At 38.3% G+C, this 14,872-nt stretch overlaps 1 protein-coding gene across 1 annotated transcript in view; it reads right to left on the reverse strand.

Moving 5' to 3' along the window:
• The window catches only part of cdh24b (cadherin 24, type 2b), a 314,707-nt gene that overhangs the window by 46,344 nt on the left and 253,491 nt on the right, over nucleotides 1-14,872 (reverse strand). Inside the window, exon 7 of the mRNA XM_088349797.1 lies at nucleotides 11,761-11,942. Within this exon, the coding sequence (XP_088205923.1) occupies nucleotides 11,761-11,942 (182 nt within the window). The remainder of the gene's footprint in view (nucleotides 1-11,760; nucleotides 11,943-14,872) is intronic.

The raw sequence follows: 14,872 nt of genomic DNA on the forward strand, positions 1-14,872 counted from the left end.
CACAAAGAAAGAAAAATCTAAAGATAAATTGTGGATTCCAACAGCCTTGTGTCAACAACCGAGACATTTGATGTTCTATGAACTACAAATCTCTCATGGAATATTTTGAAGTTCATCCTCACAAAGGCCAAATATAACATGCACAGGAGTGTTTTAGAAAATATGAATATTGTGATAAAGTTTTTAATTTTCTGTAATTAAAAAAACATGTTTTACTTTCTGGATCATTAAAACCAACTGTAATATTGCATGACTTTGATTGTTTAATCATTGGTTATTATGGCAAAAACTCAAATAAGTGTTTTACATAAAGTTTTGTGAGACCCTGGTGCGTGGATATTCTCAGGGGTCTGGGGACATGCTCTCCCGGAAGTAAATTTTGTACATTTTGATTCAAACGCATTGATCAGGTGCATTTTCAGACCAACATCAAGAAGCTATACTAGATCTTTGATAAATGTGTGCCTTTGTGAACTATTAAATCATAAATAGACTAGTAATAAAAGCGATTTTGCAGCAAACAAGTCCCACCTAAAAAGCATGGAAAATAAGACAGGAGTTTAATGCGAAAAATTAAATACTATTGAATTACACTAAAAATAACTAGAGTTGTTCTGATGCCGATACTGCACTGTTTTAAGGTATCATTTCGGCAAGTAAAAACATCAAATCACTAATGAGTTTGGCATATCATTAAATTTTATACTAATATTAGTGAGTTGGTAAATTAAAATATTAAACATCACTACCGCTGATTTTGATATTGCTGCTATGACAGGATGTCAGTTCTTTGAAGGTTTACCGTGGGGATTTTGCGATACGGGGAATTTTGGTATTGATCCGACCCGACTACATGAATGGTTCTAAATACATTCATAGTTACGCTTGAAAGGCATCCTTTTACAAAAAGCTGTTTTCTTGGAAACAGGTACGTTAAAAAACCTAGCAGTATTCAACTGTTGTTTAGTAAACAATTGTAAAAGCTAGATTCATACCTTTTCTTCCAATTAAAAAAAAAAAACAAGTTCACGCTTTATTTTGATATGTGTCATATCAGCTACAGAATTGCATTTTGTGTAGACCTTCAGAAATAAGTAAAAATGGAAAAAATTGACTGGAACCGTCACTTCCCTTTTGAGCGAAACATCGAGCATTGAATGACTTAATAAGAATGGATAATTTCCCCTAACAATTTGCATTCGGAATTATCTGGAATGATCGCAGAGTGTAAGAAAATCCATTTTTAATGCTTCTCATAATTAGGAGAAATTAATTAGCTAACCTACTTACCGGCATAATGAAACATGATGCACGCCTCCCTAAAGAAGCTGACTTAAAGGCATGCATGCTCAGTCTTCAGCGAGTGTATATCTGGCTCACATATAGTCGCTTTATGTTCGCTAACATCCTTCTCCAGTCTCGCTTGCTGTACGGTAATTGATGATGACTAAAGACTCAATCATTGTTTGAACGCCAGGAGAACATGTGCTGACCACAGGGAGAAGGCTTCGCTTCTTGTCCGTGTGTCGCGCTGTCCTTGGATTTTCCTCTACACTGAAATCAAAATACTACATCACACTTGTCTGATGACTAGCGCTTTGGACATTTCTGCCAACCAGAGTCGAGAGAACAAAGCTCCTCTTAATCTCCCTTTTGACTTTGTTCTCCCTCTGCTGTCTTCTCTCTGATGGGTTCTTGCCACGCTTAGTTATTTCCCTCTCAAATGCAGCAAACCTGGCATTTTCAACTTCTGACCAAGGCTTTCGTCTCCCCACCATCACTTTCTTCCTCTGCGGATATTAACACAATCTCTCCTCACGAGAAAACAAACACAGATAATCCTGGGCTAGCTGCTGGCGTGTGACCGAGGATTAGCCAGTCGTTTTAAGAGCGAGCGTACGACATATGCAAAAACTCGCTTGCTTGTCCCTCAGGTATACGACGAGAATCTGTCGGTTTATAAATTGCCGGCTTAGTTCGCTGAAAGATGCCCAAAGGACGATGTTGATGTGTAATTATTCGCTATTGAGCTACAATACATGGAGTAGATATGAAAAGTATACACGCCTGTGTTCACATGGCAGGATGTTTCTAATATTCCTCAGAACTCAAGCAGTTTTAACTGAGGCTCCAGCATGATGTAACACTGTAAGTGTAGTTGTTGAGCAGTGTGTGTAGCGATGGGCGATACTAAGAATTTTGGTATCAATCTTGTCCCAGTAAATACATGCTATTATAGATTGAGAGCAATACTTTAGCCTGGAAATGTCATTATTGAGCAATCAATGATTGATGCTTCATTTGCATTACTGACTTTCTTTACAAAATATTGAGCAATGGGAGGTATGATTGAGCCATCAGGTGCGTGTTTGCTTCTTTGCGAGCCGTCGGAATGTTCAGTGTTTAATAAGTTTGACTGAACTATCTGACTGTTTTTTTGACGTTCCCACCGTAGCACCTTATAGTCTGGTGCGCCTTAGGTATGGAAAATATAAGAAAAAAACTAGTTTTGAGGGGTGCGCCTTGTAACACGGTAGGCCTTTTGGCCTGAAAATACGGTAATCACAATTTGCGTCGAAGGCACTACTGCTCGGTTCCATTAATTTCGACAGACTAAGCTTTCTGTGTCCTATTAATAATACTTTTCATGTGCTACAACACACCTTTACAGTATTTACAGTTGTACTGGCTGAGCAATTCTTTTTTCACTTTTATTAGCATATATATATGTGTGTGAAGCGTCATCGCCCACTATGTATCGCTCCCCTACGGGACAGCTGCATGCTATGCCTAAACAGGGCACTATGAAATGTGTATTAGTGCAAGGATTATGAACCAATATTGTATGTTTTTTATGGGCCATGCAAAAAATTAAGGTGGTGTTTCTCGGTGCTAAATTTTAAAGAGAAGGATTTCCTGCAACTAAAAATGCTTGCTATATATTCCTGGTGCTTCTGAATTGGGAATACAGTAAAATTCAAGCACAATGTTGCATTTTCATCTCATCTCATTAGCTGCACCGCTTCAGTAGGGTCGCGGGGTGCTGGAGAGTCCCTGGTGATTTGGTAGCCAGGATTTGATGCTCTAACAATTAAGTTCCTTATCACAACATCATTGCTTCAACACACCTTTACAGTATTTACAGTTGTACTGACTGAGCAATTCTTGTTTCACTTTTATTTGCATAAAAGTGGTGCTTATGTAGTAAATTCTGCCCCTAAAGGGACAGAGTGTAATATTTTGCTCCTCCTAGTGATACAATAAAAACTGTCATGATTGCTGATTCGGGGCACCTGCGGCTGCCCCGGTGGCGCCAACAGCCCTAGTCGCTGATTGGCTCCTTGCCACCTTTTAAACCCCCCGACTCCCTGTTACAGGCGTCCGATCGTTGCAAACCTTCAGCTCCCGCTGATGCAAGCCTTCCGAACCCGATTCCCTGTTTTTGACTCCCGTACGTTTCCTGGCTTCGACCTGTTTCTGTTTGATCACGTCTCTGCTCCTGCGCCCTGGCCACCCGAGCTGCTTTTCCCTCTTCGACTCCGCTATCGCTCGCCAGAGAAGTGCCACTTCTGCGTCACGAGCGACCTGCTCCCCATAGTCAACGATCACTGGATCGTGGGTGCCAGCTCACGTCTTTTTTCAGATAAAACTAAGAAACTAACGCAATTGGGTTCCCGTCTCCATTTCTGGTTCCTGACAAAAACTGCAATTCATTAAAAAAAAATATTGATTTTAATACTAGGCAAAAATAACTGACCTATCGCACCATAGTCCTTTTTTTATAAAAAAAAAATCTTAGGTCGAGAAATGTATATTTCTTACATAGTAGAATCCCCACTTAGGTACCTGCTGGATGCCGCCACGCTGTGCTCTGCGGCACTGGCCCTCTCTCGCACCAGACAACACAGTGCCACCTAATGGTCAAATATTACACACTGGGGCTTAAAGGAGTATTTATTGTGCTTCAATTCATTACTTCATTTGTTAATTTCTGATCTAAACTGGCTCCTAGTCTGTGCCTCTCTAACTTAAAGTCAGTTTTCTCTAACACGCCTAATGTTCAAATGTAATTGAATAAAATTGGGTTCAACAATTATGAATTATGCAGAATTGTAACTTTTTTGTCTATGCCAGTGACAAAGGTAGACCAATTCAATGATCTTCCAGTTGCACAGAATAGATTCAACTTTTGTGTCTACCTGTTGAGCTTCCCCCCAAAAAATACCCTATTGCTGGCTGCAATACATAGCCTGAATACTCAGCTCACCTTTCTTTTATTTCATTCTTCATTTCGACATTGATTTACATTTTTACTTGCATAGTGCATTTTGTTTCTGCATTCTGATAGGTTAAACTGTCTCTCAGATTCTTCACTTATGCGTCTTTAACGTTGGTGTTTGATATGTATACATATATAAAAGATCTTGTATATTATTTTGTTGAAAGACTTTCTGTTTTCTCAATTTGTTGTTGAGGAGTTGGAGAAATGCCTCATGCAAACCAGTGTTTCTGACAACTTGATTAAAAAACGATTCCGCATCGATTGACATCTGTACCACTTTTGGTCTAGTGGTGAAGTTTCGGCACTCTCTTCACTACTGTTTGGGGTTGATTCCCGTGACATATAATGCTCTGCGATTTTGGTTACCGATGTTTATCGATTGATTCACAAATACTGTAGTAAAACATATCGTAACGCATATCTATAATTCGTTTAACCACTTGGGTCGTAGGGGCACCATTTCCTGTGGTGTGTCTTGGGCAAGTACAGCCTGGAACAGCCAGTATCCAATAATAACTGTATCCATTTCATATATTATCCAGTGAATTCTGCAGAAGGTAGACTAGGTTATAAGGCGCACTTTAAAAGTTCTAGCCTAATTAGGGTTTTAAGTTGCCCCTTGTAGTGCAGACAATTTGTTAAATATTTTTTTTATTATCTAAGACAAGTGCTTTGGCTCAGCTGAAGTTAAGCCTGTTGGAAGAAACATAGATTGTAATAATGAGGGTTCTCAGTTTGATCATTGTGCTCATTAATAAGCTAAATTCATTGTTTTATATGTCAGTCCGACTATGGGTGACAACGATATGGAAAAGGGGCACTTAAAGGGCACTTAATGTGGATTTATTTACTACAGCACCATTTTCACAAAAGGAAATTTAATTGTTCCACAGTGGGATCGTTGATATGATGCGGATGTTTCAGGTTACAGGGGTCAATTCTGAAATAAACGTGATTGTGCTCTCTTCACACAATTTCCTTTTTGTATTTTTATTTTTTTAAGAGGACTTCAATTAGTAAAGCAACAACTAGCAAGGAATCCGCCCAGTGCATGTTTTCCTTGACCCATTAGAAAGCACCACTGAAGTCAAGAAGTGATTGCATGACAAAAGGATATGCTAATTCTCCAATTACTTTCCACTTATACTTTGGCCTTTTTCATATGCTTTAACAAGACTCAATTAGGTGTGATATGTGGAGTATTTTTAATGAACGGGCTGCAGTCATGCTCGCAGATAAGAGAGAAAAACAGAAGTCGGAAAATACATGGTACCTCATTACCAAATATACCAAATTGTTTTTTAGAGACGCCTTATAGTCCGGGGAATACGGTAAATAAGCATTGATAAGCAGTGGTCAGCTTGGGCCAGCCTCCATTCCGACGTTTTTCACATTTCCCGTGTTGTCCTGCCCCAGCTGCATGGCTCCCCCATCTTTATCTGCCTGAGGCCTTGCTTGCCTCCCACGACCTCATTTTAACTCTTTCCATCAGCTGCTTCTGTGTAAATCTGCTTCAACATCCAATCCGGGTGTCTTACGTGGCTGCCATGCAGCATCATCCTCCTGATGTAGACGAGAAGTACCACACAGATGCTTCCCTTCCATCCTCAAGCCTCACCTCAAATCATCCCTCTTCACAGTTTAAAGAGAGAGCGGCAAGGTCAAGTGTGTCATATCTGGTGTCTGTGCGTGTGTTTCTTTCCCCGCAGTTTGTGTATTTGTGGACTGCCACTATGTGTGTCCAGATTTCATGTGTGTGCAATCTTAGATTGGCTGTTAACGCGAGTGAGGCCACTGCGGCGAGGTGACGAGCAGGGGTCAAGGCCAACCTGGTGGCAACACAAATTGTTCTGCTTGAAAGTACCTCCCACACTGGGGGGTTGAGGGTACAAGGATCATCTCATTCTGTCGGTTAAGATCCGCTTTGCTCATCAGTCTCTCCGCAGCCCAAAAAGCAGGGGCTTATTGTCTTACTTTAAATAAACACGGATTGTGTACGGTTTGTGTGTGGGGGGTTAGTTTGCTTACAAACCCAATTTACATGCAAATCTATTATCTGTTGTCAGATAAAATCACATTAAATTTATAGGGCTATCTTGGAGGTCAAAGGCTTCTGGGTGCAGGCTAAAGGTCATTTAGAGCAGTGGTCGGCCACCACCCAGCTGTGGACCGGTACTGGGTGGCAGAGAATGAAAAATGAGTTATTATTTTTTACCTTTTGTCGTTTTACTGCTACTGAACTTGAACCAGGGCTTAGAGGTGGTACGTTTGAATTAAAATCAGAATGGTTTACACTGTCAGGCTGTTACGTCAGAAACAAGGATTCCTGCCCACCAAAGAAACAGTGAAGGATAAAGCAAACCAAACTTTTTCGCTTATAGCTAAAAAAAATGGTCAACTATGAAAACTTAAGAAAATTTGTAAAACCAACTTTCTGCTATGAAGAAACCTTTGGCAACTGAGTTAGAGGAGAGATGGATCCCTAAGTCGAGAACAAGATACAGAGACTGCATAACACCAACTCGCTTCTCGCAGTGTTATGTCATTTGGTAAATTTGTATTTGTAATAAATTCGCACGTGGATCCACATTGGGTATTGCGTTAACTGTTAAGATAGCAGACAAAGTCTGTTGCTATCAGCTTGTCTGCCTCACAGTTCAGAGGTCCCGGGTTCAATTCCAGCAACCGGCCTCCTTTTGTGAAGTTTGCATGTTCTTTCCGTGCCCTCTGCCACTTCGGTTTACTCCCATATTCCAGCACCCCCATGACCCTCGTTGGATAGGCGGTTTGAAAAAAAATGACAAATGTGAATTTGGTGTAATGTAATGTAAAGCCTGTCTTTCATAACCAAATCTAAGTTAAATGAGATTTCCGAAACATTTACATCTTTTTTATTTCTGTGTCTGCAGAGGTTATATTAACTGTCATCACTGATGGATTTTTTAGGAGATGACACGAAAATGTTAAGGCTGTCTATTATTTTGAAAGTTGGAGTATTGGACCATAAGCCACAGCAGCAGTACGTCCTTAAGATGGGGGCGCAGACAGAGAGAGGGAGAGAGACAAATAACAATGGCGGGTCGATAATATTAAATAAATTAGTTTAGCAAGAGGGAATCTCGGCCCGGCCTGAATGTAATTGTTAACATTTTAAGCCCAACCTTACCGGATTTTAGCTAGAGCAATGGTTTCCAAAGTTTTGCAGGCCCCTTGGCTCCCCAGTGAATTCCTAGCGTGTTTTTGATGGAGAGAATATTTCTAGCAGCCCGTGTAATTTAATTTCATTGTGAGTCATTTGTCTGTGCTACTCGGCACCCATTGCCTTCTGTCTTAACAAATCTCTTTGTAGTCTTATCTAACTCATACCTCCTTGGTACGACAGTCCGTTCTGTCGCTGTTTCACAGGCTTCATTTTAGATTTGCTTCCCTCAGTCCTCTCATCTTCCCAGACATGTATTGATCCTTTTACTTTCTCATCGATCCATGGGCCTAACTTTCCATTTCTTTCTTGTAGCGTACATTACCGTATCCGCCTTCTCCCCAACTCTCTCCTGCACTTCAAAGGGGATTTGTAGAAAACAATCCTGTTCTGCAAACTCACCTCTGTGTTTGGATTGTTTCTCGTGGATCCAACTCAACTGAGCTCAGACATATCAAAGGAATGTTGCAAGAACTTATTAAAATGTATGCACTTTCTATTCACATTCAAATAACTGAAAACATGTTGTTTTGCGGCGAGGAATAGCGTGTATCTTCTTGAAATCTCAAAAATACTTATTTTCCACATGGGGAAGAAAATTATTTTTTTCTTTTAGTGCCATTACAAGTTTGTTAATATTACCTTATATGTTTCATATCAAAATAAACCTTTTAAATTATATTTTTATTCCTTAATAAGTAAAAACAAACTCAGAAATGAATTGGATAGAGTGTTATTTATTAAATCAAATAGTATCTCTAGTTTTAGAATGTACAATCTTCATACATTTTAAAATGCCAGATCCTACAAAAATTGGTTAGTGGATTCTCTATATCTGCCCTTCCCGCGAGGCTTAAATAATTGCATGCCCCAAATCGCTGCGCCAAACACACTCCGAGATTTAAACTCATAACATATCGTGCGATTTCCGTGGTCGCTTATCAGGTACAGTTTTTCGAATGTTCGCGAACGTGTGACGTCACCATACAGTAATTATTGTTATGATAGTTCTTAGTTGAATAGAAGTTTGTTAATATTACCATATATGTTTCACATCAAAATAAACCTATTTAATTCTATTTGTATTCCTAAATAATAAAAACAAACTCAGAAATGAATTAGATCGAGGGTTTTTTACTAAATCAAGTTTTAGAATGTACAATCTTCATACATCTTAAAATACCCGATCCATCAAAAATTGGTAAGCGGATTCTCTATATCTGCCCCTAATTATTGCTATAATAGTTGTTTTCTTTGATTGAATAATTTAATCGATACTATTTACATAGACGCATCCCCATCGTCTGCAAAATTTGACACATGAACAGAGGTGGGTAGTAACGGGTTACATATACTCCGTTACATTTACTTGAGTACGTTTTGGGACATTTTGTACTTCTGGGAGTATTTCTAATCACTCTACTGTTGAGTAGATTTGTGGAGAAGAAACAATACTCTTACACCGCTACATTAGGGTAGATTGAACCCGTAACTTAAATCCCTCCACGTAAATATCCAAATTTCTGTTTCGCTTGTTTTCTTTCTTCCCTTGTCTTTCTTCCCTTGTCACTCAAGTAAATTCCTACTGCGTTTTATTGCTTTTTGTTCACCCTTGTTTTTTCCGATCCTCAAAATCAAAATGAAATCAAAAACTGGTTTACTAAATTGCATGATTTCAATTCTATCAAAATATTTAAAAACTATAATTGATTAATACAGGAACAAAGTTAAACTCAAGGCGTTATTATCAGGATGTGCTACTTTAAACATAGTCATTTTGAAAGTAGGCTAATACAGATACATACAGCATGTGTTGCGTTTATCAAATGTATTATATAAGGCTATTCGACCCACTTGTGCACATGAATTAATACAGAAGATGATTACAATATTTGACAAATTTTTATTTTAGTACTATTTGACCTTATTAACGACTGATTAAGCAAATTTACACATACGATGTAAAGAATATTATCCAAAAAGGACATTTTTTTGGACATTTGAATTCTGTTTTATACTACAACAATAGATTACTCAACTAGTAATATAAAAGCATTTCATAAAAGCATTTCATAATACAAAATTCATTTTGTATTGATGCGTTTATTCTGTTTTTAATATTGGACAAAAGCAAAGGAGAGTTCATAGGATGGCAGTTCCTTAATTTGAATTTTTTTGGTGCAATGTTGTCCGTTGTTTTGACTATTATACAAGTGTCGCGATTGGCCATTCATGTTCTTTGATAGGGCTTTTTTGTAACTTTGAAGATTTCATTAAAAAAAGGAGTTCAAGGGAGGGCTTTAGGATGGAATAGAATTCGCTTATCTGAAGGTGCCTCACCTGGCCTCCTTGTTTAAAGTTCAAAATCCATTGATATCTTCTCTCCTTATTCTGACTCAAGTTTAAAATTAATGAGTATAAAATTTAGTTTCTTTTTTAATGCCACTATAGTTAACGTGTCTGTATAAAACAGACACAATCTTCAAATAAATGTGAAAGAATAATACTGTTATTATCAATACAATAAAGATACTCACATATCAATACCATTAATGCATGGATTGATAAGCAAAGCTCCACCCCTTTGACATTTACAATATATTCCTAAAAGTGGCTTCGAGGGACCAATTTGTAGATGTCTGTCTGGTACATGAGAAAAAAATCAAATAAGACAGGGGATCTGATTTCACAGTAATAATGGAACATATTCCAATGTTTCATGTATGCATGACAGCAACGTAGGCATATAATATATACACTGTATCTGGCAGCCCCTTCTGCAAGATTGCTGCTTGAGATTACCTTTCCTATGCATACGACTTGTCATTGTGATTGCATACGTGGACGGCATGACTCAGACATTTTTAAGTTTCAGTTAGAGTAGATGCTTATCGTCCTGCACCCTCTAAACATTCAATATATGTGCTTCGTGTATGATGAAGGCGTCCTTATCCAATCAGAGACAATTGTTCAGTGTGTATTTGAATAAATCAAAATGTTAATGAGCAGGTAACTACACTCATCAAAAGACAATCTCCACATCTTTCTTTGGTGGTACCTGTAGAAGCAAGATGGCGGACAATCATACCAGCTCTCTCTAGGTGAGCCATGTTCTTGACTTACGAGTATTTTATTAAAAGTGCACGTTTATATAATTATTGTTCTTTATTGAACTAAGTTTCTTTACAGATAAAAAAAAAATGCAATGTCCCTTTAAAACCCTGATCACTTAAAAACAACAACATACAGGTTGTGTGATTTGGGAACCCGTCATAAGCAAAATGCTGTATCAAAAAATGCAATTAAAAACTCATACATAAACTATATGCTTTTTGACACAAATGCAGGTAGACTGTCTTCAGTTCTTACAGTATCATAAGAAACAAATTTAAAAAAGTGCAGCAAACAGGCCACTATTTCTTAGTACTGCTGGTCCCTCCAGTTCAATCGTAACAAAGAGTCATATCATTTTAACAACATCCAGATTGCATAGAAATCAGTCACGACAAGTTACAGCTGCTATATTTTAAAGTTTCAGTTGAAACAGATGCTCAACGTCCTGCACCCTCTGAACATTCAATTCATGTTATGTATGATTATGGCCTCCTTATGCAATCAAAGACACTTGTACAGTATGTATTTGACTAAAGATGAATGTTAAGGAGCAGGTGACTACACTCATAACACAAGTCTCCACATCTTCACCAGGATGACATTTTTAAGGTTGAAGATTGTACAAATTTGTCACAATCTAGCATTGCACTTTGAGAACCATTAGCCAGCTGAACCAAGAATTAAACAAGTGGGAATGCAAATGTTTTAAATGGAAATGCTGGCTGAAAGGTAGCTGTAAATTGTGACAGATTTCTACTCATTTTGGATGAATGTTGTCAACATGTTATGACTCTTAAGAAATAGTGGCCACTTTCCTGCACTTGAGCTTTATTTATTTTGATTCTTAAAAAACTACAAGAGGCATAGACAATTTAATTGTATTTATGTACTCTCTTATTTAGAATAGTCCTTACCATTATGCCGTCTTGGCCGCCCACCCATGCAGGCAGGGCAGGGGGATACTCTGCCTTACCAATGTGTGAAACCTAACGGTCTTAACTGCTTCTAAATGGATGATGTGTTCAAGAATGCTTTTACATTGTAGAAACGCCAAAGCAAGGACAAGTCACAGCAACCTAGCAGGTCGGCTCAAGTCTTCTATCTAATATCTGAGAGACCTAATCTAGCACACACGTGTTTTAATATTTTGTCAAAATTGACTGACCTTGTTTAGTAGGATGATCGCCTCTTGGTTTATCCCTGTGATGTTAAACGTGTCTCCGGTCTCGCCCTCCAAAATGGTGAACTCCAACCTGGCGTTCTCACCAAGGTCAGCATCGGTGGCTGAGATGCGACCAATTTCAGCGCCTGGAATGGCCAGCTCCGACACCGAGAAGGACCACATACCTGAGGCATAAGTGGGATAAATGCACTTATTCAAGTATGTCTCTTCTAGGTAGCGCCACAGTTGGGACTTAAACAACTAATATTTCTTTAGGCAAGTTTCACGAAGATGCTTGAAGCGTACCGGAAGCGAAGATTTACACGAACATCATAATGTGGCATTTGTGTTTACACATCTGAGAGCAGAGGTAAGATCTTAAGCCACGTTTCGGAATAGGTCAGGCCTAAAATGTCAATCATTATATTTGTGTGGGGCCAGGCCTCTCTCTCACTGACTTTTAATGAAAAACATGTTTTACTTGTCATTGTCTTTTTTGTCTCTCTGCCTCTCTCTCTTAAAGTGCAGTGCTAGATTCTTTTCAAAACTTTACAACATTCTTTTCACGTTTTCCTTGAAAAGAAAATTTTACTTAATTTGATTTAAAATTTTTTTCTAAGAAACAAAACAAGCTGTTGAATATGTTTACCTGTATTACTTTATTGAGTAGATAATTAGTATGAAAGACTTACAAAAAAATAGTAATCTGCTGCCACCTGCTGATATGGATGAATGTTACAGTCACTCAGATGAACACTGGAGGAATCATACTTAATAGTGGCATGCTTTTACGCAAAACATAATATTGGGAAACTTCCTTTGGCACACTAGACAAGGTCTAATGGCACACAAGTGTGCCCTAGGATACCAGCAGAAAAATAGTGACCTAAAGCTTGCGCTCGTGGAAAATATTTGTAAAAATAACATAAAGACTAAATATAGGCATTACTACTAAGATTTTTAGCAATCAATGTAAAGCATATTAACCCACTACGAACCCAAAACAGTTTATCCACCACAATCATTCAAAAAGAGTTGTTATTTATTAAATTTCAAACCGAGAAAATCAAATGGAGTAAATGTGAGAATACATGTGGGACAAAACAGCCGTCTCACAAACATTCTGAGCTGACAGAATGAACGATAGCCACCACTTGAGCGAGACCACAATCGGGGCCAACAGTCTGACAAAGTGTGTAAATCTGACTACCCACCGAGATACAGGCTTCCTTTTGAGGATCAGGATTTCACTTTAGATATCAAACCAGCGTTGCCAACGTTACACTTGTTTTTCCTTCATTTCTTTTTGACGTGATGGATATTTCAAAGATTTTCTCCCAGTCAGTTACTAATTGAATTGAGTTTGTCATTGCTAACAACAGAGTAAATATTATTTGCCAAGTGATTTGACATGACACCCTGGGGTAAACATGCAATCAATACTTAAAAGAGAAATAAGATAAAGGAATGTCAGGATAAGCGAAACATATTTACAAGGATTTTCAATTAGCACAAGGTAGTGCTTGGAGACTGGGTCAAGTTGTAATAATACTGCAATGAAAAACAATGCATCACTACAATAGTGCAATATAACATAGTGTAATGACATTTGGGAGCATGAAAATTTACCAGCACATTCCATCAGACAAGTGTCTTTCCAAACTAACTTGAGAAGTATTGTGTAACACTCATAGTAACTTAAGTAAGTGCAGCGGTCCTCAACCTTTTTCTTATATGTTTATATATGTATATGTTTAAACTGCATGTCCCGAGGTCACCTTTAAACACTTTTGCACTTTCTATAAATTAATAATAGAAATAATAATGATTGCATTGGTAAGAACAATAATTAACATCAATAATAAGTACTAAATCACAGTGCAAAACATAAATAATCAACAGAATATCATTGACTGCTTTCTGCCCAATCTCGAGTACAATGCTGGTTTGTGATAACGCAGCAGAGCCGTCAAAATGTAAGAGGGACTCTTCTAACCCTGGCCACCACCTCTTTGACCTGTTGCCCTCTGGTAAACGCCCCTTAAAATAAGGAATAACAGACTTAAAGACAGTTTCTTCTCCAGGGCCATCACCATCTTAAACAAAAACAAAAAAACTGGGAATATATATATATATATATATATATATATATATATATATATATATATATATATATATATATATATATATATATATATATATATATATATATATATATATATATATATATATATATATATTTATATATACATCGTTCTTCAAGTTTAAAGGCAGTTGGCACCATCATTCCGGTGCATTACTGCTGCACTACATATGTTGTTGCTGCTAATGTTATATCACTACTTTTCATGGCACTATGGATTTAACTTCGGTCAGTCTCAAAGCAATACAATGTAAATATTTTTTGTCTTTTCATTCTGACAGTTGTTTATATTTTTACACTTTTACCTTTGGGTGCCATGTTTAATCTCGTTACATACAATGTTTCAACAATGAAACTGTCATGATTACTGATGTGATGCATCTGTGCCCGCTCCTTTGTCGCCAACTTCCTCGGACTCTGATTGGCTCCCTGTTCCTATTCAAACCCACTCTTTTCTGTCACCTGTTGACAGTCCGTCTGCGAACCTCAGTTTACACTAGGCAAGCCTTTTTCGACTCTGACTCCCACCTGTTTTTTGCTACTGTCTGCTCCCCGGCTTCGACCCATTTTTTGATCCTGACCACGTCTACTCTCCTCTCCTAGCTTACGACTCGTTTTCGACACCGACCACATTTTTGCTATCCTGTCCCGGCTACTGACCCATTTTTCCGTTCCCGACACCGCCATCGCTCGCCACGGAAGTCCCACTTCCGCATTCAGAGCGACCTGCTTCCCGCGCCCAGCGATCACCGGATCGTGGGTGCAACCCTTTCCTTTATTCCAATAAAACTGAGAGAAACGTAATGCAAGTGGGTCCTGTCTCTGTTCTGGTCCTGACAGAAACTAAGGACTTTTTTATTCTATTCTGATTGTCTGCATTATTCAGGTGTCCTCGTAACATTTTACCTAAATCACATGACATGAGCAGCTCTGGACCAACTCACTACAACACACTGGTCGCTATGGTAACAA

The sequence above is a fragment of the Urocampus carinirostris genome, chromosome 1, assembly GCF_059441175.1.
Source record: "Urocampus carinirostris isolate Australia breed hairy pipefish chromosome 1, RoL_Ucar_1.0, whole genome shotgun sequence".
Taxonomy (NCBI): domain Eukaryota; kingdom Metazoa; phylum Chordata; class Actinopteri; order Syngnathiformes; family Syngnathidae; genus Urocampus; species Urocampus carinirostris.